Below are 24,535 nucleotides of genomic sequence, written 5' to 3' on the forward strand. Positions count from 1 at the left end.
GGGAGCAAGGCACATTCCTTCCGGCTAAATGTTGATAATCTGTCACTTTTTCCCTTTTCCTGTTTGGACTCCCATTCCCCCAACCCTGTCAGCCTCCCGCCCCCCCCTCCACCTTACCCTTTTGTCTTTGACTATTAGCCTTTAACAAAGAAAATTGTTTCACATTAATAACAAGATGTCTTTGAATAACCACATGAACTTTTTAAAAGCCAGGACATTCTACTTCATTTAGTAACCTAAAGCACAGCTGTTGATGCGAACGATAAGTTAACGTTAAAGGCATTGAAGACTTGCCCCAAACCGCGTGCGGCCATCTGAAAAAGTTAACTTTCTGTTGCTTGCAAGTGACGTTTTGTTCGTGTCGCTACAAAATGCAGACAGTAATGAAACGTGATACCCTGTTATCTTTAAGGCTGGACCTGAGATGTCCATGGCTGTATCGTTTATACACTGTGCTGTGGGTATTGACCGCAGCTGTATGTACGGTAGCAAATTGTGTGTGTATTTTCGGGGATCGACGGTGGTGTCTAACACTTCTGTAACACCTCATTCGAATCTAGGTCAAATTACCGGCATTAGACGTTTCTTTTTGCGCGAGTCTTCACACCCTTTAATCTAAATGCCAACAAGAGGGCCACCCATGGAGCTGCAGATCTCATGTTCAGGACAATACTCTTGGCATCCTAAGTTCGCTAGAAAGTATGCCATTTGTTCACACAGTTTGAACTTGAACGAACTTCCGGTGTAGCAGGAGTTTGCGACACTTTTTCGTATGGAACGCCAAAAGGACCACGGTGACATGTACTACTACTAATTTGACACGTACTACTACTAATTTGAAGTGTACTACATCTAAAATGTCACGTACTACTACTAATTTGACATGTACTACTACTAATTCGAAGTGCACTACATCTAAAATGTCGCGTACTACCACTAATTCGACGTGTACTACATCTAAAATGTCGCGTACTACTACTAATTCGAAGTGTACTACATCTAAAATGTCACGTACTACTACTAATTTAACATGTACTACTACTAATTCGAAGTGTACTACATCTAAAATGTCGCGTACTACTACTAATTCGGAGTGTATTACATCTAAAATGTCGCGTACTACTACTAACTCGAAGTGTACTACATCTAAACTGTCACGTACTACTACTAATTCGAAGTGTACTACTACTAATTCGGAGTGTACTACATCTAAAATGTCGCGTACTACTACTAATTCGAAGTGTACTACATCTAAAATGTCGCGTACTACTACTAACTCGAAGTGTATTACATCTAAAATGTCACGTACTACTACTAATTTGACATGTACTACTACTAAATCCACGTACTACTACTGATGTCAATACCACTACCTCTAAAACGGGAGCTACTACTACTAAATTGGAGAGATGGCGCTATGCTCAATCTGTGTGCCGAAGTACGCAAACTTTTCGACGACTTTGACCCAATGACTACACGCGAGAAATACACCTGCATAAGATCATAACGCAATTAAATGTTCAAAATGTCATATGAAATAGATGAAAAAGTGGAGGAATATGTGAAGATGGGTTTCACAAATCGACAAATGGCAGAAATGTTGAGTGTCAGTGAAAATACTGTGAAGAGGAGAAGACGTGATTTACAGCTGAGAAAGAAAGACTTAAATTCAGAAAAGACCGGTGAGGTGCTACTGTTAATGTGGTAAAGTTAGGCTTTCTAGGCTATTTCTACATGCTAGGCCAGGCTTCGGCTAGGCCTATTCTCTAATTTAAATGATATTCCAAAACTGTTACTTGTTTAAATTATATACAGGTTTAGTAACGTATGCATTTTAGGTGTTCTGCAAATGGCCTGGATATAGGCGTAATAAAGTACTAGGTCATGGATTAATTCCGAGCATAACTTAAGAACCCAAACATAAGTTACCGTTTTAATTTAGATTTGGCACAGTTATGTGTGTATGCAGAGCTTAGTATGCGTAGGACTAGGAGTATCAGGCTTCCTGTAGAAATGTTCCCGTTCTCCTTGCCTATACATTACTAATACTTTAGACACCATTGTCTGTGACCATTGGGCATCACAAAAATAAAATCCAGTGGTGGCAAAGCAACAAAATTTCGAAGCCCCAGCAGGTGGAACCATCGATCCCCAAGAATGTGCTTAATATAGCTTCAGTTTTTAACTCTTGATATTGTTATACACACTATTATTCACAAGCAGCAATTCCCCGTCATTGAAATGTCAAGAATGCTTTTGATTCCCCAGCTGTGCCTTACTATATGCTACTTTCTTTTTGCCACAGACCTTAAAGGTATAAACTGTAAAATAGTAATTTGAATCAACAGAGTATTGAAGAATATGTTTCTTCATCATTATTTTAATGCAGATGCACAACTAGATGACATGGTATCGGAAATACTACTACAGAGTCCAACGCATGGGGAAAAAATGGTGTCAGGTGCATTGGAAAGCAAAGGAATTTGTATTCCCAGAGAAAGGATTCGTCAGGCAATCAGAAGAGTAGACCCTGAAGGTTTGTTTAATTGATTTTATTAGAATTTGGAAAGAGGTTATACACCGATAAAGGCTTAAATAAGACGTAAGATGATTAAATTGAAGGTTTGATGAAGGAACCTCATGCACACCAATCCTACAGGCCCCTCAAACAATGCAAAAAAATCCTGCAAACAAATTATGAAAAGGCTAGGAGAAACAAATTAGTTTATTTCATATCATATCATGCTTTAATATCACCAAATACAGTGAACATAGACCTATATGTCATAGAATGAATGTAAATATGTTAAAAAGCAGAACTGAGTGAAAGGGATTGCTCTTTTAAGCAATGTGACTTAACAGAGTAAACAAAAGGGAAAAAAATGGTCACAGGGCTGGACATATGATGTCCTAAAGCTCACCTCCCTCTAGATGGGGTCTGCTGCTAGATGAATATATAACAATGACAGAATGAATGTGTCATATATCCTATATTTTTTTTCTGATAATGTACTGCCAGGGCTTGACATAACTGGTGGCACCGATGGCAAAAAGCCACTGTGCTCTCCATGTTTGCCACGATGCCCCTGAAAAAGACACCCAACCGCTGGCTAAAATTTGCCACCATGCCCTTTGCAATTGGTGCCCCATAACACTTTTTCTTTAGACGAAAAATGCCATCTTGCCCTTTCTCCGATTCTTTTTTGCCACCATACCCCCATACCCTTCCCATTTGCCATGATGCCCTTCTCCACTAGAAACTACCGATTTTTGCCATGCCCTTTTTGAGGCTTATTTCAAGGCCTGTCAAATGTCAATATCAATAATATAGTACTGTGGAATATCTGTTCATATTGTGGCATTATTATCTACCATTTTAAACTTCTCTCCAGGTGTTGAAATGCGGAAGAAAACTGCACTGAAAAGGAGGGAATATAGTGTAGCAGGGCCAAATGCACTATGGCATATTGATGGCAATCATAAGCTTATAAGGTTGGTTTACATTGAAAGTAAGGTGGTATAAAGAGGATTCTCGCAGCACACCCTTTCCCCACACTGTCCCAAAGTACTTGTGTCTATCACATTTTGAACTAAATGCAAATTAGGCACCTTTGTTAAGTCACAAAAGTTTGAGTGATCCCTTGTCATTATCAATAAGGTGAAGTAGAACCACCCTTTCAATAAGTAACCCCATTTGACCTCAATTGTTAAATGAAATAAATTGATTTGAATTTTCAGTGCTTGGCACTCAAAACAACAAATGTCATCTTCTCACTGTTTTACCTAAGTATTTAGTGTGACATTAATCCCAAGACTACTGACAGGACATTCATGTAGCCCTGTTTCACCTGTACTTTCCTTTAATTAACATAATCCTTACCATAAAGGTATCAATAATCATATATGCAGTATATAGAAAATGTATGTACCTGGTATGGGACTATTGCACCTAATAAGCACTGATGATGTAACATGGTAATGGTTTTCATTCCAGTGATTTAGCTCTGCCAACCTTTACAAAATAAATATTGGTAATACATATTCATCACAGCCAATCCAAAGTATTATACCAAGCAGGACATCAAGTATATTCATGTACAATATGCACTGCTAAAATAACATGTTGCAATCATCTGGGTTACACATTCATGTATATGCACACAATATACTGCAAAAAATGTTACTGCATTATTCAATTTTCCAAATTACATGCCTGTAGAAATTGCAGTATTAACCAAGTCTAAACATTTAATTTATGCTTCAATTTGATTAAATTACAGGTGGCGATTTGTCATTCATGGTGGTATAGATGGGTACAGCCGAATACCTGTTTTTTTAGTGTGTTCAACCGACAACAAAGCTTCTACTGTCTTGAAAGCTTTTCACGACGCTGTAGATGAGTATGGTTTGCCTGAGAGAGTCCGGTCTGACAAGGGTGGTGAAAACATTAAAGTCTGCGATTTCATGTTAGCACATCCTCTCAGAGGCCCAGGGAGGGGAAGCTTTATTGTTGGAAAGTCAGTTCACAACCAGAGGATTGAACGACTTTGGCGAGATGTTTTCAAGGTGAATGCGATGTCAATTAATAGAACTAAGATTGTTTTATTTGTCTGAACAATACTTAGAGATACCTGCTGGCAGTTACCTACTCCAGCCGTGGTCTTTTCAAATTTGCATGGGTAGATAAATTCTGCAGAAGAATTAAAATGTCTCGCACGTTGCAGGAAATGGCATTTCCAACGCGTCAAAGGTATGCTGTATTGGCCCCAAATATGCCAGATTTTAAAATATGGTCACCTTTGGTTAAAATTCTTAAACTGTTTTTCTTACCACCTTGGAGGAAATTGTACTAGATTGCAACAATACAATAAGCTCTACTGTTGAAATAATTCATGTAATATGAGATGTATTGTAAATTTGACAACATTAATATGTGTGCAGTTTATAACCAATTCCGAATACCTTTTCTTTGTACAGTCATGCTTGAGTGTCTACTATGACTTGTTTCATAACATGGAGGATGAAGGGATGTTGGATTGCTGCAGCGATGTCGACCTATTCTCCCTGCACTATGTGTTCCAGCCAATTATAAATAAACACCTTAAGGCTTTTAGAGAAAGTTACATCCATCACAAAATCAGAACTGCTGGAAACCAAACACCACTGCAGTTGTGGACGAGTGCTTCCAATAATGGCTATCCAATCGATTATCTTAACGATGTGAGTCAGAGTTGATTGCTTCATTAATTTGTACAATTAGGTAACATCAAGTTCAATATAAATTGAGTTGGCATATCAATATGTGTGAAAACATCAAGATTGATATATACGCAGTTTTGCACATGTAACAAATACAAAACCAGTACGTATTTCCAATGCACTGGATCTCCCATGCAACCTTTTTCTTGTGGTGTATCAATTTCAGAAACCAGCATAAGAGTGCAACCAGTTAAATATTATCATTCACACTTATTTACCTTTCATTAAAACTAGCATTATTTAAAACATATATGTTTAGTTTAGGCTAGCTGTGACCAAGAAAAAATTGCATCCAATTGCGGTCACAAGAACAAGGTTGAAAACCATACATGCAGCTAATGTTTATGACCCACAACATATACTGCCAGTGTTACAACATATTTGGTCCAACTGTGCAGACCGTCACCCCACACAACCTTGCTTGAGCTGTGCAAGGTTTCTGGCTGGACTAAATCTGCTACGTTTCGTATTTAACGTCTGACTGGACAAAGTTTGCCAGGGGCTTTCGTCTGCATAGATTTCATACCATATTAGTTTTCCAGACAAGATGCTAATGTGACAATTCTGACTGAGTGAATTTATGTGCAGGACTGATGGGAGTGCAAACTGGTTAGAAAGGTCTGTGGACACCTAAAAACAACATTTCAGTAAACGACGCAGTGTAAAATGACCGAACCATGTAGCCCTTCCCGGTTCAGAGAGTGCTACTAGCACATCACACAAAAGGCATATAACTTCAGCCTATACGACAAGGACTGACACCTGCTCAGTACGTATTCATACTACCACACAGTAAAAGGTATTGAAAATGAAAGTGAAGTGATCGTACTGGCATTTTGCGTTCAAGAATGAAATAGATGTACCATGCACTTGCGATTCAAAACGAAGTGATGATCAAAACAAAAATAAATGTTGTTTTCCACTTTTTGTCCTAGCTATATAAGCGAATACAATTATCACACAGTGCTACAAACTAGCAACAGCTGCAATGTGTTGGTATTAGCAAGGAGCTGCAACTGTCACATTTTATCGATTGAGTGTACTCTGAACTTTTATAATGCATCTTCTTAAGAGTTTCACAAACGCCTGCATGGACAACATCTCTTCAATCAATCTTGTAGCAGCCTGCAAAGTTGTGTTTAAATATATGCTAATAACATTAAATTGGATTAAGTTACATTGCATACATACTTCTGAGTGAAAGACAGGATTATTGTCCATTTCATGTTAACTTCAAAGAGCATAGTTTAGCCTGCAGCTCCTTCTCAATCCATGGTATTAACAGGGAGGTGTTATTTAAATAACACCTCCCTGGTATTAGTAACCCACGTTTCGATATACAACTTTCCACGTCACATATCTCCTTTAAGTCTAAGCTCCTTTGTTTCATATATTGTTCATTCCAATGCATTTATTGTCAATACAATGTTTTTTCACTTGATAGGGCAGGAGTTTGTTCTTTTACACTTGATTTTCATTTTCAAGAGTTTGAGATGAATCTGTTACATGTCCACAAACCTTTAATCCAGTGCAATTTTTGAATAGCAATATATGATATGAAAACATGTTAATATGGTTACTGCATGGTTACTGAACAAACCCATAATTGGACTTTCAGCATATCGGGTGATCAGATAAGATTTAATTCTTTTCTTTTATACAGGATGAGACTGTTCAATATGGAGTTGAAGATATTGAGGGTGGTGAACATGAAGACCACCAGGTGAATGTTCCACAGACAATTCACCTTTCAGCTGAACAGAGCAGAGAACTTGAAGGACAGTTCAACAGATTTGAAAATCTCGAAAACAAGAGTGAAAGAATGGCATATTTTAGGGCTGTTAGAGACTTTGTGGTATCTCTGTTTTAGAAATCTATTGTCAGTGAACATCATCAGATTTGTTCCACATGTATCAAATAGGTAACAATTTATAGTGTAAACATTTTGCTATCAGCCATGCTGAATCTGGCCACAAAAAAACTAGTGATATTGAAGTTATTATTAGTGTTTGGTACTGATCATGTATGCATGGTGTTATGCAAAAGTGTGTCTAGTTTTATAACACAGTGCGGATCTCTTGCTCTTTAATTTCCAGGTCCCTCAGAATGCCCTTTATAAATTCTTTGATTTACTTCGCAAGGCAGGAAGTTTCTCATGCCAATTTTTTATTGTATTTATAGTATTTTACTATCTTGTCTTGTTTCTTGCACTGTAAATTTCGCAGAATAACACATGCTAACAACTGGTTCTGGTCTTAGTTGTGAATGTCACTAGACACATATTTGTTTATAGCTCTCATTTGTCACTTTTAGCAGTGAGGTCATCGCCATGCATGCAAGTGTTGATTTGTCATTAGATTCCTTCCCCTTTGACCAATCAATTCCCTCTTCATGACGTAGCAGTGTTTTGTTTATAAATTGGACCTATGGTGTGGAAGCACAAAAAGATTGTGTGAGTTTGTGCGGCTCTAACAGGACTTATGTTTTAACCTTTTAAGTGATCAATCACTTTGTAGGCATATATTAATGTTCTTGTGCCTTCGAACCTAATCTCTGAAATCTTAATCGGAATTTGTCACTGTTTGATTTTCATATACACAAGTCCATCAACAAATAATTCATCTGGAACCATGTGGAAAATAAGAAAGAACTGTTTTTTATGTCTATGAATGTTCTCTTTTTAATCAATATTCCCCTTCCGATGAACACCCCCCCCCCCCCCAAAAAAAAAAAAATTGGTACAGCAGCACTGTATTGAAATAAACATGTTTATTTATACAAGGAAGATGGTGATATGCATCTGTAGGTAAGGAATAGTGGTATTTCATGGACATTTCCAAGATAAAAAGGAATTACTTTACCGTTAATACTTTCATCATATTCTTTGTTTGCACACCAAAAAAAATTGTAAACTTGCACCCTTAGATGCACAGGAAGAAATTTTCCTATACACCTATCACATTTTCAGGATATTCTATGTGGGAGGGCACAACATTTCTGAAAGTGGACCTCAGCAGGTTAGCACCACATGTGTACAATACAGGACACAGGAGTGTGTCTAAAGTCATATGTGCCCCAGCACAATCTTGAGAAGTTACCAAAATGATGACCCCTCATCATAGGCGTACGGGACCATTTCAGTTTGGGGGGGCAGAACTTTTTGTGCCCGAAAGTTCCTGTGACACTATCTAAGCGGAGCACCACCATCGGTTGGTGCGTAGCATACAAGAAATTTTTTGGCAAACAATGCCTCTCAGATTGCCGGAAACAGCACTTCTCAGGCCTTGCAAGTTGCATCTAAACATTCTTTATTTTATTATCTCACGTTTTAGAAATTTACACTTCCCCAAAAATTAGAGGAAGAAAAAATGGTAACATCACTTTGAAGGGGAAAAATGGGACAGTATATTTTTTAAGCTCCTATTTAGTTACCTTATTTATTATTTTAACACAGAACTCAGCTACCTCCAGAAAAACATACATTGTTCAACGATTTGTAGGTGGGATAATGTCGCTGTGTCTAGGCTTGTAGACACTCCCCCCCCCCCCCCCACCGCCATCCATGAAAAAGAAAATGTTTCTAATATACACTCATGTTGGGGGATGTCCAGGGCGGCTGAAGCACTTTTAATCTGGGGGGGCACCGACATCAAAGGACACTTTGCAGAAATTCGATTGGACTGATGCAGCCTTATATTTAGTACCCTTTATAACTCTTATTGTATTATCTTATTTGCGTATACACATCACTCCATCAACGCCCCCCCCCCACCCCTAAATATGCATACCAGCACTGCAATATCCAATGTGCAAATTGGGAAACAAGGAACAAGTTTTCTTTTGAGACAAAATGAGGTGAAATCATGCTAGTTGCTAATGTAGGAATCTTCCGAATAAGAGTTTTTTTCTTGTTAATATCTTAACAAATTTTTTCCATACGAAATAGCTTTGAGTTTGACCAACAGAATTTCATTAAAAGTCACAGGCTTAGCCAGGATTTGCAAAGTTGTATGCACGACTATCTGAGCGGAGCATCACCATCGGTTGGCGCGGAGCGTACTAGAAAATTTTTGGTTTTTCAAACCTCTCAGATGGCCCGAAACGGCCCTTCCCAAGTGTTCATTCTGGTTCCCTGGCCTCTTGCTAACCTGAGGCACCTCAATTTTTATGTAGAAAAAAGGCACATTTTTAACCTGAGGAAAATTGGGGGGCACGTGCCCCCCCGGTTCCGCCGGCCTTGGTCCAGGTATACAATTGACTAGTTAGAAAAAAAATTGATCGTGCAAAAAGCGTGGTAGCTGCCCAGATGAGCTGAGCTTACGGTGGTGTTACACGGAAATATTCGGGCATCATGATGATAAATAAAGAAAATCATGGAATTGTTGGGCAAAAATTTGAAAAAGATTCAGGCAAGCTACTGCATATTTACATATATATATATATATAAATATATATATATATATATATATTTATATATATATATATATATATATATATATATAAATATATATATATATATATATATATGTATATATATATATATATTTATATATATTTCCAGAGGACAAGAAATTTTGGCAAAAGTCCTGAAAAATTCGGGCAGCCTAAGAGGAGAGAAAAACAAAAAAAATCTCTCCTCTTAGGCTGCCCGGATTTTTCAGGACTTTTGCCCGAATTTTCTTGTCCTCTGAAAATTTGGGGGGCAGTCTGCCCCCCCCCCCCGCCTCGTACGCCTATGCCCCTCATGGAACAAAAGGTGCACCTTGGTGCAACTTTTTTTAACAGTTTTGTTCTTATCTGCAATTTAAAAGTACTAAGAGTATAAATAGAAAACAACATGGTATATCACTAACAAATACAAGAGGATTTGAACTTATGTATAAAATGCTGAGAGCATTCAAATTTTCCCAAAACCAGGGGAACAAAGAATAGCTTCAACCATTAGATCTGCAATGTGGTCGATGTCATTTATCCCACGTGGGAGGTGTAGTTCAAGGCCACACGTTTGTGCTGTTGGATATGCCTTGAGTTTTTTCTCCTCTGAGGCAGTAAAAAAATGCACATCAATGCGCTTGGTGAATCCATTGGGGGGAATTGCATCGGCACCAGTGCAGAATCGCAGGATGTGATGCAGTCCGATAATGGCATGTGACGTGCTTCCATCGTCGTGAATGACATCTGTACCACATTGTCCAGCTGTGTATATAAAGGAATAAACATTTGTAATACATTTCAAATCAAAATGCATTTTTTTCAAGCACAAGTTAATCCACCTTTCCCCATGCATTACGCATAAAGTTTATGAGATTCAGCCCAGCAACTCCTGTCTTCAATTAAAAATGAAGGTAATTTTAGCCAATGTTAAACTTATTTAAAAGTTGTTAATATATTGCTACATTTTTAAAATTTAATGTAGCATTCCATGTTTAACAGTTTCAGAAGCCCCCCCCCCCCCACCCTATGCTTGTTACTACCTGTGTGGGATTTAATTTACATGCATTTTATCATTTAGCGTTTTGTATTTTTTTTTCAGTCCAGCAAAATTAGTGAAGAGTGCATGTACTCAGGCTATATTAGAATGGTCAATTACTAGTGTATCAGGGAACCTACGGTAGCAGCTCCCTGGTGTAAAAAAATGACATGCTCCATGAAAAATTATACTTAGATTATTTTAATTGATGCAGTAACCTTTCCCAAACATTGGTAACTTTTTTATGTTTGGAAAGAATGGTAGAGATATCCGTTATGATAGTTGTGCATGTTTATGCGTGACTAATGTACATTTGTATGTGTTTATAGCATATATATGTCGAACATTATGGTCTAATGAGTTTGTACCTTCGCATCTCATCAGGAATTGTTCAAAACAGTATATCGAATCTTCCTCCTGTTCCAAGTCCAGAGTTCCCTCAGACCAATTTGGCTTAAACAACTTCTTGAGATCCAAGAATTTTAATACTTTAGAAGAAGATGTAAATAAAGAACGGAGAGGTCCAGGGTCTTCCATTACCATCCCCCAAAATCCACCAACAGCTTCCAACCCTTGCTGGAACTGATCTATTTCTGCTTTGCATCTGTGGAAATACAGATTATAATTATAAGAACAAAAAACTTTGTTGATACAGGATACAATTTATTACAAAATTTATGTTTGAGACATTCTCAAAACACTTTACTGCGGAAAAACTTTTGGTTTTCCATCGCTACTTAATTGTTCTTTGGCCAAAAGGTGTTCCTCATCCCTAATTTTAAAACAGAGACTGGTGAATTGTTTCAAGCAAACAAATGTAATCAGACTTCAATGGTGAAATTTATGAAACATGGGGTCTCCTATATGCTGAAATGAAATCACTGGGTTTTTAAAAAATCCCCAAAAGACTATCCTGTACATGGTTTACATGTATACAAGTATGTTATTTCTCTGGCTATAAGTTGAATGTACACAGCTTAGACCGTCATACCTGTAAAACAAATGCTGTTTGAGGAGGGTACGTATTTTGTCTTCCTTTGTCTCCAGTGTCATCGTATAGATACCACTGCATCCATTGTTGGCAGCCCAGTCACCCATTGTTGCAATTGCATCTGCAACCATGCGATCAGAGGTGGCATTTTTAATCTGAAATTGAAAAAGTTTTTAATAAGAAATGTTCACAATTAAGTTGTATATGTTGTATAGTACAAGGGGCATATTTAGTGTCTGAAACTGTCAAGGAGGGGGGGGGGGGGGGGTTAGTGGATCCCTCTCCAGGATTATTTGAAAGCAATGTTTAGTAGGGGAAAGAGAAAACTCCAAAAAGGAATCATGTTATCTAGGCGAAGCGCCATCATTGTTTATGTAGATATCCTTTGTTTCCCTAATACAGCATGTCAATTAATTTATTTTTGATATAGAAGCAAATTAATTGGCATTAGAGTACATTGTATCATGTTCAGTGGTTAATGACTCAATTAAAACCATACACCATGTATTACCATGTTCAACCGAGACGACACATCTCCGTCAATCACATCATCAATCTGTATGTCTTCCTCTGTCTTTCTGCCGACCATCATGTCATACAGAGCTGGGTGAAGCCTCGAGAAACCTGGTCCGCCATGGAGTATACTCCAAGCAACAAAACTCCCCGCCAGTTTATACTTTCCCTTCTCTAGGAGGCTTATGTCATGAGAAAAGTATAAACGGCCCTCCTTCCCCTCAAAGACACCCAGGTTTGATAACTGCTGTGTAAGTAGTCTAATATGGAAAAATAGACAGGTGTACATTCTTCTAGACGGGTAGTTGAATATATAAATAAGGTTTGTAGAATATAAACTATTAATGCATACATACAGCTACAATGAAAAACATATATGATTTTGTGTTGCATGGAAGATCATTGAATATGTTGTGAAAAAGGTAATTATGGCATATGCCCATTCAATCCTCCACACTGAAGATGAAAGTATACTTATTCATAATCTAACACATTAGTAATAATAAATTCATATCAAACCTGATCGAGCTCATCCACTGCCATTTTTTTTTTCTGTCAATGTTGTTGGCATGCTTTTGCTATTTTTTCAGTTGGCTATTTTGTTGTCGCTATTGTCCTCTTTCCTTTCAAGCCTTTTTTCCTTATTCATTTATTTTTTACCTATTATTTTTGTGATATTTATGATTTCCCGAAGACAAGATTTTTATATTGAATTTTATGCTTGCTTGTATCCTTCGTAATATGATATACTTTCTTGTACATTTTCTTTATGTTCTATAGTCTCTTTCACCTCCACAGGGGAGATAGAGAATAGTAAAAACTAAGAGAATCTAAACCTTTTATATAACAATGTCAAGAAAAATAATTGAATTAAGCCGATTTCCTGCAGCATATTGGCAGAAAAATTAAGAGTGTAAGACAAAAACATACGTAAAAAACTCCCTTTTCGGTCCGCCGAGGTCCACTGCATCCTCTCCAGAGAAATGAATTACAGGTTCATTTAGGAAGGAAAATCCACTCTGCTTGACCACCTCTGTGGCACTCCTTAGAATCTTCTTCCTACGTATCACAACAGTCAATTTCTCAGACGTTTCCTTCTTTACTTGAAACCTTTCAATTACTTGTTGCATTTTAGCCTCCATGGCTACATTGTCACTGTGGACATGTAAAAACAATGTTAACAAAGCTTCAAAGTAGTTGCATACAAGGAACACTTTAAACCATACTGCAAAAGAAGCTATTCAAATAGCCTAAAATGTGTGCATAAACCATTGTACCACATTACATGACTTTTTCTTTCACCAGCTATAATATGATTTTATGTACCAAGTATTACTTCCATCTACATGGTCTAAAATCTTGCAAAATAATTAGATGGCATTGTTATTCAACTACTGAACAATAAACTTTACCTTGTACTGTCTAGGTCCCTCAGACTTTCTTCCATTACAGCTTTTATGTCCTCATCACTTTCATCATCTTCGATGGGCTCCATTATGCTGATGTAATCTGACAAATATCTAGGATAAATGAACCATGACAAATTTCCTAACTATTCACTTTTAGACAAAGGATATTGCTTTTACAACAGTTAACTGCATGGGCTTCCAAAATACCATCTGAACAAATCTTTAAAATAAGTTTGTAACATTGGGGTCTTGCTATGTCAGATTTGTTTTCCCTAATCAATGAGTAAAACATCCAATGTACAATGATGCCAATTAAGCTCAATTGATTTGTGAAATGACCTACATTTCCCTTTCCTTAGTCATATATCACCATTTGTTAGTTCATTCATTTCCTTTTACTGATCATGGACCAATCAACCATTTTCAGAGCAGACTAACCCCCCACCCCCACCCCCCCTTACGTTTCCCTACCCAAAAACTCCTATCATATCTTATATGGGTGTCCTTACTTTATGGACATCATTAGCAATTCAACAGTTTATTAAGCCACACTCACCATGATTAATAATCACATAAGTGTCAGCGTGATCCCCTCATGACTTATCTTATAAGATGCATGTTACTTGGTTCATAGCTGTCATGATATTAATTCCACAGCACAAATGAAACAAGCTTAATTGACATATGATCACTACATGTACACACATTGAAAGACAAAAAATCACTATATTCTGTCTTCATCGATAATCCATCAACAGCATCGATGCTCTGGTGGTGCAATGCATGATGTTATGTTTGTTATTTTGTGATTATAATATGAACTTGATCAAAGGAAAGTGATATGTCTGATTACCTTAGACTCTGTACATCTAGACCAGTGCACTGAAGATTCATCAGGGGTCTCCATTAACTAGTATTCAAACATATTATACTTTCAATCCCAGGTATTAATTGGCAGTTTAATTTACTCCTATTTGGACAAGGAATGTTCAATAGTAATTGCATCTATATAATACTTACTTGTCAGCAGAATTCAAAGAAACCTCTGATGTGGATGTGGATGGCCCTGGCATCTGGTTTCCTCCACTGTTAAGTCAAATTTAACTATTTAAATTAGACATATGATAGATCTCAATCATCCCAGCCCCTCAATAAGCCCACAGATTTTGACAACCATTGTTTAAAAATTTTTAAAAAAGATGGTTTCATTTTCGTTTAATATGCTGTTTGTACCATTTCTGTTTTGCAATTACTAACTTTTGTACAATTTTTAATCCTTTTAATAGTGTATTGTAACATGCACTTCTTATCGCTTGTACAGATGTGTAGAGGTTTAATAAATTCTAAAGATGTATACTTGTTGTTGCACACATTTGGTGCATTCAGGCTAATTAATACTTGCAAACACCCTTTGAACCATGCATACAAGGTTATACTGCTACTATATTAAAGGTTATTGCCACAATATTATTGAAGGCCAAGACAATTTCATGTTTTTGAGTTTTGCTACTTTCCAGGGCCCAAGCATGCTTTTGGGGTGTAGGAACTTTTCATCCATTATGACATGCCTGAATCAAACATGTCTGCATTGAGTTATTGCACACTAGCCTACATACCAATGACAATACAAAGGATCCTTATATTCAGACATATGGGAACCAAACAACAGTCTCAAACTCAAAATCCAATTCACATGAATTAGAGCATGAGGAAATTTCACAGATAAGTCAAAATGACTGACATGGTTGAGTAGTTGGATTATTTCACAATTTTATTTTAAGTTCTGAAGACAAAAGCTTTGACCCTTCTGCCCTTGTTCCAGAATGTCAGTCACTTATGTATGATACATACATTGCCTGCCTTCTTAATTTCACCAAACATGCATCTTCACTCTCCATCATATTTTTAGCATATAATTCAACAAAAATCACATAAACTTCAAACCAAGGGCGTAGGAACCGGGGGGGCTGGGGGGGCGCCAGCCCCCCAGTGAAAAATGTGGGGGGCCGTCAGTCTTCAGCCCCCCCACTCAAAAGTACCTTCCTACGCCACTGCTTCAAACTAATCAACATCCAAGGAACATTCAATAGTAATTGCATCTATGTAATACTTACTCATCAGCAGAATTCAAAGAAGTCACTGATGAAGATGTGGATGGCCCTGGCATCTGGTTTCCTCCACTGTTAAGTCAAATTTAAATATTAAAGTTAGCCAATTTCTCAAACATCCTAGCACCTCCATAAGCTCATAGATACATTAACAAAACTTGCAACTACCCTTCTTGAGACATTATGTCTATTAGAAGTTTAGGCAACAGCTTTGCTGACCTTAAATGTCCTTTGAACTGTACAAAAAAACAATATTGCACATTTTCTAATCATTGTGCATCCACATGTCAAACATAAAAGAAGTAAAAGCTTCCCTCCTTGGGATTTTACTGCAAATTCTTGCAAGTTTGCAACCATATTAATGTATTGTTTTGAAGCTTTACATTCAATGAAGGTATGTTAATAAAGAAAAGATATTGATTTTTTGTATTGATTTCCCCAGAAGATTTGGGGTAAGTATTCCAAGGTATAGTATCTCACTCTGAGAAAATGGTGTTTCCAATTAAACTGTTGCACCAGTTGCGGACATTCGAGAAAACGTGTGTCACCCAGGGAGTTAATGGAAATTTCATGAACAACAAGCAGAAAAAGAAAAGATGAAGCTATGTATAAAATTATGTATCTCAATTAAATAGTACAAAACTCACTGAGATTTGGCTGTAGAGGTAGTTAGTGCAAAGGATGGCATTGACAATGAAGCTGTTGCTGACACAGTCACAGATGCTGGTGAAGAGGAACTACAAGAGTGAAGAATAGAACTTATTATATTTCTTTGTTCAAATTTCAAGCTAGTCTGTATAGGCCCCAATAATTACTAGAAGTTTTCATAAAGTACATTCATGGAGGTCGTTACTCTCCATATTGTTCTCAGACGTTCAAAATGAACACACAAGATAACTGAATGTTATGGTGAGTTTAAATTTCCTCCAAGGTGGTAATAAAAACATTTGAAGAATTTTGACCAAGGGTGACCATATTTGAAAATCTGGCATATTTGTAAGGATGATAATCAAAAAAATATCACAAACTACTTTTAAGCCTCCAACATTCAGTCTGTCTGTTAGTAAATACTATTGGTAAAATCATGACGATATGTCAGAGACTATCTGTAAAAGTCAGGACAAAACTCGAACGGTTCATGAGATGAAGAAAAAAAAATATTCAGAGAAATATGCCAATAGACTGCAATTAAAGACCCTAAATGGAAATCTTAAAAAGATGTATTAATGGTCATCATTTTAAAAATACAAAGACATCCTTTTCTTCCTTCTTTTTTTGTTGAAAACATACCTTTTATCCTTCAAACTCATTAATTTGCTATGCAAATTTTGAAAAAAAAAAAAATACCTATCACTTTTGCATGATATCACATGCTTCCGCAAGTCTGTTTGCGGAAAAAGTTGGTGGCAGAGCAAACACTTCTCTTGAAGATGATTCACATCTGCTGCTGGTGTCTGTTAAGTGAAATAAATAACACATTTTTTAGGACCATTTGGTTGAAAATGTTAAGTATTAAACTATTTGGTAAGGCCCATGCCTCTTCCCCTAATTCCCATGCCATCTGCTGACTTAACATATTGCTTCTAAATTTAAGTCACAATGACTCTTTAATGAAGTCATCCTGTTTGGGGTGTCACTCAGTTATAACATAATTGTGTATGTACAGTTTAGTGTGTATTGTTTACTTGAACATAGCAGAGTGAGTTTAAAAGCACTGGTGCAACTCAACAATATATAACTCTAAAGCTTGTGAAAGAGCAGCTGGAAATATTGATGGCTATCAGTTCAGTCATTAATCATGTTGTTCTGATGTCAATTAGTGATCAATTTTGTAACTGACAAGTAGCATACATCAATTTTTTAGTCTTGATATGGACTAGCTTACAACATTTTGAATCAATATGCATCTTCAGAGCATTTGGGGACACTACTGTCAGTCATAGTGTCCCTGCATATATTGTCATTTTAATATGCTCTTCTTCTGTACATTTGGGACAATACTGTTAGTCTACATATCCTTACTTGTAGTGTCATCATATTTTAACATGAACTCCTTCACTACATTTGGGACAACACTCTCAGTCACAGTGTCCTTACTTACACTTCACTCATATTTTAACAATTCTCTTCTCCAATCTTCATCAATACCTCACACCCTGAGCATTGAACTACTCTAAAAAATTATGTGTCTCCTGACCTTCCTAATAGCCCTTTACATTTACAATTCACTTTTTCTGTGCATCCGGTTTTTTGGGGCCTTGTCATTTCCTGCTGTTTTTACTCTTTTAAATTTTGACCATATAGTCTTAAATCGTTATCAAGCCATATTGCATATTTCCTTAGACATTTTGTTCTCAATTAAACTTATAAGACTGCAGTATGCAGTCTGTTTCCTATATCAGCTCATGAATGTTATATGTATGATACTGTGTACATACAGAAATTACTCCCTATTAATTTTAATTTTCTCTTGCTCAATCTTGGAAGAGGAAGAAGAAAGGGGCTAATATGAATTGGTATGGGGATGGCGAACAATGTAATGATACACCTATAGTTACTGCTTAACCACTTTAGCTACAGAAAACATGCATAACTCACATTTGATAATTGGAACAAGTCGAGCACTGATAATAATGTTAATGAAACCATTTGATCCATCCTTATTCAAACATGGGTCAGTTCGTTAACTGTAATATTTTCATTATATTAATTTGTGAACTGTAATATTTTCATTTCCTTTTCTTTTTATTTCCCTTTCTCAGGGAGTCTTCTACTTTGTTAAGCCAATATACAGTAGGCTTTTTAGAAGACTTCCTTTCACAATGTATATATTCATGTGATAAAACAAATAAATTAAATCAGATTCGAGAGCCCAGGGACCCGGATAGTTAGACAATTCCGGGTCAAAGAGTCTTGACTCATCTGGGCTCAAGTATTGCAAATTGCAAAATGGTGTTACACAATAAACAGAACATGTGTTTCAATTTCAAATATTCCACTATGATGATTACATTATACACAAACATTTTATAGAATCTGTCTCACTTCAGCTAACATCAATACTGTTTACTCACATCCACTTTTTCAAGATTGAGGTCCCGTTGAATTGGTCTTAAGTAGACTCGTGCCTTTCCGCAAATTGATTTAATTTGCTGTGCTCCAAATCCTCCAGCTGGATAAGGAATTGCCTCAAGCACTTTGTTGAGAGCATTAGCTTTGAGGTATTCGAAGCCACCACCATCTTTTAGTTTTGGATAGGCCAGTAACACCTTCTCCAATACCTCATGAGGACCATCATCGGAGCTGAGACTAACTTTCTTTTCACCCAATCCAGCCTCACCTAAGAAGGTCTTAGCCATATTGGACGGTGTTTTTTTCTGAAATCAAAACAATTATAATTGTTTGTTCTTTATTCTATTTTTGTTAAAAACTCCAATCAACTAAAGCCAAAAGAAAGACAGCTATTAAAAATGAAACCAGATGCATCCCATTATGTAATCAATTCAAAATCAAATCATGCAACAGTAATTTTGTATTCATGACACACTGCATAAAATCTTGGATTTGTATATACCACACATGAATCAACTCATAAATTTGCTTCATAATATAACACCTGAGATATATACATATAACATATATATGTGTGTATATATATGTATATATATATATATATATATATATATATATATATATATATATATATAAATGAAAATCGTAATGAGTTGGAAAAGAACAGTGAAAAAACTTTCAGCCTCCACCAGGATTCGAACCACGAGCCTTCCGCTCTGTAGGCGGACACCCTAACCACTAGGCTATGGACGCTGATTGTATGTCCAGAGGTTTGAAACCGGTAAGGAAGGTCGTAATTTCACTGTAGGCTTTTGTCACCTGTATTGAACAATAATAGTTCTGTTTTTGGTGACATATTTTGCCTTACTCTAGAGATCAAACATGATGCTAACCAACTCAAAATCATTTGTGATTCCTAAAGCCGGATCTCGAAAGAGATACTTTGAACATAGATATATATATATATATATAAATATATATATATATATATATATATATATATATATATATATAAATATATATATATATATATATATATATATATATATATATATACATATATATATATATATATGTGTATATATATATATATATATATATATATATATATATATATATATATATATATATACACGCGTTTTGTTTCAAATATTGGGGGTACATTTGCTGGGTACAGACGCCAAGAAAATTTCTGGTTTTGATAGCCCCCCAGATCACTGGATATGGCACTTCTCGTGCTTGAAAATGACCAACCAGATGTACACTATTGCCTGAGAACCAAGTTTTTTCCATCCATAACCATTTTCAAGAGTGTCACACATCCTTTTCGACTTCATCCCATCTCCTGTGATCATTGCTTTCGTAGGTTATTACTATGTTACGGCCCACAATACCCGTCAGCGGCACTGCTCAAGGTTTTAAGCCCATTATTTGTGCAGAATTTGAATAATAAATTCACTTCAAAACATACCAATAATGTTGCACAAAATTTCATCAGTCTATGAACAAACAATATTCTCAGATAAAGTTAATGGGAATGTGACAAACATTCCCCCTGGCATATAGGCATATTGTGGTAATGACTATACAGTATATAAAGTCTGAGGATTTTGGAATGAAGAGGTCATAACAATACCATCTTACTAAATGCATATACCATGAGGCATATAATTGTTTCATGGTCATACCAGGGAGTTGTTGTAACTCCTTGGTCATTTTAACGTGGTAGATTTAACCAGGCAATGACAGACGACACATTCCAGAATGGTTTCATGTCCTTGTGATTAATGATTATAATGGGATCCTATAGACCTGCAGAAAGACAGTGAGCTATACCATGGAGCTCCCAGTTTTATAGCTCCATGGTCATACCAGGGAGTTGTTTTAACTCCTTGGTCATTATAAGGTGGTAGATTTAACCAGGCAATGACAGACGACACATTCCAGAATGGTTTCATGATTAATGGGATCCTATAGACCTGCAGAAAGACAGTGAGCTATACCATATGGTTAACCAAATTACCCTGCTCGGCAATACTAGCTCATGTAACCACTACAATGAGGCTATATAGTAGCAGTGGCATATACAGGGGGTGTAACAAGCACATATTCCTACATTGGCACCTCTAAGAAAGAAGGACAAAAAAAAAAAAAACAAGGACTGATAAGTGTTTCAAAATATTGCCTTATTTCAATCTTAACTTGACAGATGGAACAGTAGCATTTAAGCTGGGTGTGGATGCACTGCTTTTTTTGCCAGTCAATAGCCTAGGCTATACTGCAGAAATAGTAAATAAGCTAATGAGTCCGTATGTGCTCTACTGACCAGATCTGACCGAAAATGTTTTATTTTTGTTCTCTGAAACCTCACAAGCAGGTCATTGTTGAGCGATCGAGGGTTGACCCCTTTCCCCGCTAATTCCCTTTACTTTTTTCTTGTTTTTTTGTCCATCGATGAAACTCAAGCCGAATGGATGAAAACTAGGCCCTGAGGCCTCTAAGGGGCTACAAAACGATAAAACTACCAGCTTTGGACCCCACGCCTAAAGGCAAATTGAATTGGCAAGACAGATTTGTGGCAAAATAGGGTCCTAGTTTTGCAGGTCCTACAGTAGGTCTTAGATCTTAATTTTGTAGACACCCTGAAACCTGCAGCCTATAGTGTGCCATGAATCATGAGACAGCTAGTTCTTTGCAAACATATATATTTGCAAAGTATTTTTACAAACATAATACAAATACTATTAGGGCCTACAACTATACTTACAAAGATCACTTCAGAAAGACAAAAGAACGTAATGGTCAATTGCCTCCCACCCCTTTTTCGCTTTTTCCCTGAGGTCCAACCACGGAACAAAGAGGAACGTTCTTCAGCAGCTATGAAAAAAATGTAGAATATAGAATATGAATTATTTTGACATTCACCATTCACACATACACACAAAAAAGGTTTCTTTCTTTTTCATGATGGTTATCTTGAACTCTGTGATATATTTCAAATTTTGATTAATGATATGTCAGATTGCAAACGTACCTTAGATTTTTTTAAAGTATGATTCAGAGTTTGAAGTTTCAAACATTTGTTTTATTCTAGCAGGGCAGTTTCTCCCATTTTCAGTGGAATCAGTCAGATTTTTGACTTGCTAAAACTAAACAGTATTGTATAATTGACTGACTGCGATTTTGTATTGCCTGGCAGGTCCACAATGAAACTATGATTAAAAATTAAACTAATAGGCCCATATACTGATAAAACAGTTACAATGACAACGATGTTTGGGTGATGTGGCAAAGATTACAAATATGTCATTAACTACACAAAAGCAATTATAAAAACTGGTGAATACCAATTACTGTTTTCAATAACTTGTATTTTTCAAAAAAGAAAAAAGTTGCCTTGAATTAATGACCACATAACTTTAAATGAACTGAAAATGTAGTGTTAGGAGTGAGAGTGTCTCAATGTCAGGCAATTTTCATTACTGTACCTGAAGCAGAACTTGATGATGCTTGAAACTGTCCCAAATTTCTGCACCTAGCTCTCAGTAACGCCTGCTTTCCGATGGAGTTTATTCCTAACTGATGCAATTGTTCAGGGGTAAGTTCCTGAACCAAATCGGGTGTGATCTATTTCAATGAAGAAAAAGAAAAGGTGCATGATTAGGGTTAGTGCTAATTTCAGTGAGCTTGTATAGAGGAAAATAGTGGCATAAATTACAACAAAAACAAGATTTAAAGTGCACATATTTTCGGAAATAGCAACTCGATCCGTGTTTAGAGTCAAACACATGTATAACAAACTTACATTTTCACATCTGAATTTTCTGATTACATCTTCAACACTTTGTAATCCGAGGCGACGTAATATGCTTTCCATGTTAAACTGTAATGGAAAAGAAATAATACCCTTTGAGGCTCATATAAATGACAACTAATAAATTGAAAATATGGATTGAACTAACAGGTCTACCTTCAGCTATACCTAGCCAAGTAAATGGAACACCCAAGATGACTGAATATTCCAGTGAGGTAAATTTGCTCCAAGGTAATAAAAACAGTTTAAGAATGTTGACCAAAGGTGACCATATTTGGATATCTGGCATATTTGAGGCCAATACAGCATACGTATTATATTAACTTAAGTATAGCTTATAGGCCTAATGGCTAGCCCTATTTGCTTTTGACAAATGACAGTGAAGGGCTAAATTAGGTAGGATCTAGCAAATGCCTACATTTTCTCGGTTTGTTAGACAAGAAATGTCTTAAAATATCCCCTACATGATTTTAGAGCCTACATGGGTACAGTGTGCAGTGATGTCGATTGGGTGCCTTGGCCTCCGTATTTGAGAGAGTGGTCAGATGCTGGGGGTACACTCTCGTCCGTCGGATAGGGTTAAATTGCGGTCCCGTGAGCAAGAATGGGAGGGAATTCACACCCCTGCCTCGTTATCCTCTGAACACAATTATCGAAAAGAGAAGGCTTGAATAAGCCGGTGCTCATCCACGATCTAACACGGATATGGTCTCAAATAAGCTACTGCAGTGTAAGGCTTCCTGATCCTTGGGTCTCTAAACTAACAATCTAAACTAATCTAAAGTAGTCTAGACTAAACTAATGTGACGCTTATATTTAAATTGACATTTGTGCCTACAATTTATTTATGCAAGTGTCGTCAAAAAGAGAACTCACTGTCTTGATTTACGGCTCAGCAAATATGCGTAGTACTACAGGCTACCGCAGCAAATACATGCGTATTTTCTCCAATTTGCGACCTTTACATAGATTACGCAGATATATTTCTCGCGTGTAGTCATTGGGTCGAAGTCGTCGAAAAGTTTGCGTACTTCGGCACACAGATTGAGCATAGCGCCATCTCTCCAATTTAGTAGTAGTAGCTCCCGTTTTAGAGGTAGTGGTATTGACATTAGTAGTAGTACGTGGATTTAGTAGTAGTACATGTCAAATTAGTAGTAGTACGTGACATTTTAGATGTAATACACTTCGAGTTAGTAGTAGTACGCGACATTTTAGATGTAGTACACTTCGAATTAGTAGTAGTACGCGACATTTTAGATGTAGTACACTCCGAATTAGTAGAAGTACACTTCGAATTAGTAGTAGTACGTGACATTTTAGATGTAGTACACTTCGAATTAGTAGTAGTACGCGACATTTTAGATGTAGTACACTCCGAATTAGTAGTAGTACGCGACATTTTAGATGTAGTACACTTCGAATTAGTAGTAGTACATGTTAAATTAGTAGTAGTACGTGACATTTTAGATGTAGTACACTTCGAATTAGTAGTAGTACGCGACATTTTAGATGTAGTGCACTTCGAATTAGTAGTAGTACATGTCAAATTAGTAGTAGTACGTGACATTTTAGATGTAGTACACTTCAAATTAGTAGTAGTACGTGTCAAATTAGTAGTAGTACATGTCACCGTGGTCCTTTTGGCGTTCCATATTTTCGCACAATTTAGGCCAAATTGATGTTTGACCTCGAACCTTAACAACCACATTAGCACCTTTCTTTAAAGTGTCGCATCAGTCTCTACATATCTTGTGGTTTCGTGACTTTTTCCTACATTTTGGCAAGCAGAAAATGGCTAAAAGCCAATTTTTATGTTTATTGAACTAAGACCTAAGACGTCATCAATCACGGAAGCACACGTTTAAATGGTCGGGCACCTACCCACAATTTTTGAAG

The 24,535-nt window shown here is 36.7% G+C and overlaps 2 protein-coding genes across 3 annotated transcripts; one reads left to right on the forward strand and one right to left on the reverse strand.

Moving 5' to 3' along the window:
• The first annotated feature begins 776 nt into the window (after positions 1-776).
• LOC139969178 (uncharacterized) lies at positions 777-9,682 on the forward strand. 2 transcript variants are annotated; one of them, XM_071974027.1, is made up of 6 exons: positions 777-1,704; positions 2,390-2,536; positions 3,393-3,492; positions 4,281-4,566; positions 4,978-5,220; positions 6,923-9,682. In XM_071974027.1, exons 2-6 carry the CDS (start codon positions 2,407-2,409, stop codon positions 7,127-7,129), a joined length of 966 nt encoding a protein of 321 aa, XP_071830128.1. In that variant the 5' UTR covers positions 777-1,704; positions 2,390-2,406; the 3' UTR covers positions 7,130-9,682. The 2 variants fall into 2 exon arrangements, with proteins under 2 accessions (XP_071830128.1, XP_071830127.1); XM_071974026.1 differs by having other exon boundaries at positions 777-1,682.
• A 268-nt stretch (positions 9,683-9,950) lies between these two features.
• On the reverse strand, positions 9,951-24,287 carry LOC139969179 (uncharacterized). The gene is made up of 14 exons (XM_071974028.1): positions 22,628-24,287; positions 22,311-22,449; positions 21,590-21,699; positions 18,825-19,127; positions 17,098-17,204; positions 16,398-16,487; positions 15,757-15,822; positions 14,663-14,728; positions 13,646-13,753; positions 13,164-13,388; positions 12,232-12,493; positions 11,721-11,875; positions 11,098-11,333; positions 9,951-10,455 (listed from the first exon to the last, which is right to left on the reverse strand). Exons 1-14 carry the CDS (start codon positions 22,697-22,699, stop codon positions 10,157-10,159), a joined length of 2,238 nt encoding a protein of 745 aa, XP_071830129.1. The 5' UTR covers positions 22,700-24,287; the 3' UTR covers positions 9,951-10,156.
• Positions 24,288-24,535: the final 248 nt, after the last annotated feature.

This window comes from Apostichopus japonicus, chromosome 6, assembly GCF_037975245.1.
Source record: "Apostichopus japonicus isolate 1M-3 chromosome 6, ASM3797524v1, whole genome shotgun sequence".
Lineage (NCBI taxonomy): Eukaryota > Metazoa > Echinodermata > Holothuroidea > Aspidochirotida > Stichopodidae > Apostichopus > Apostichopus japonicus.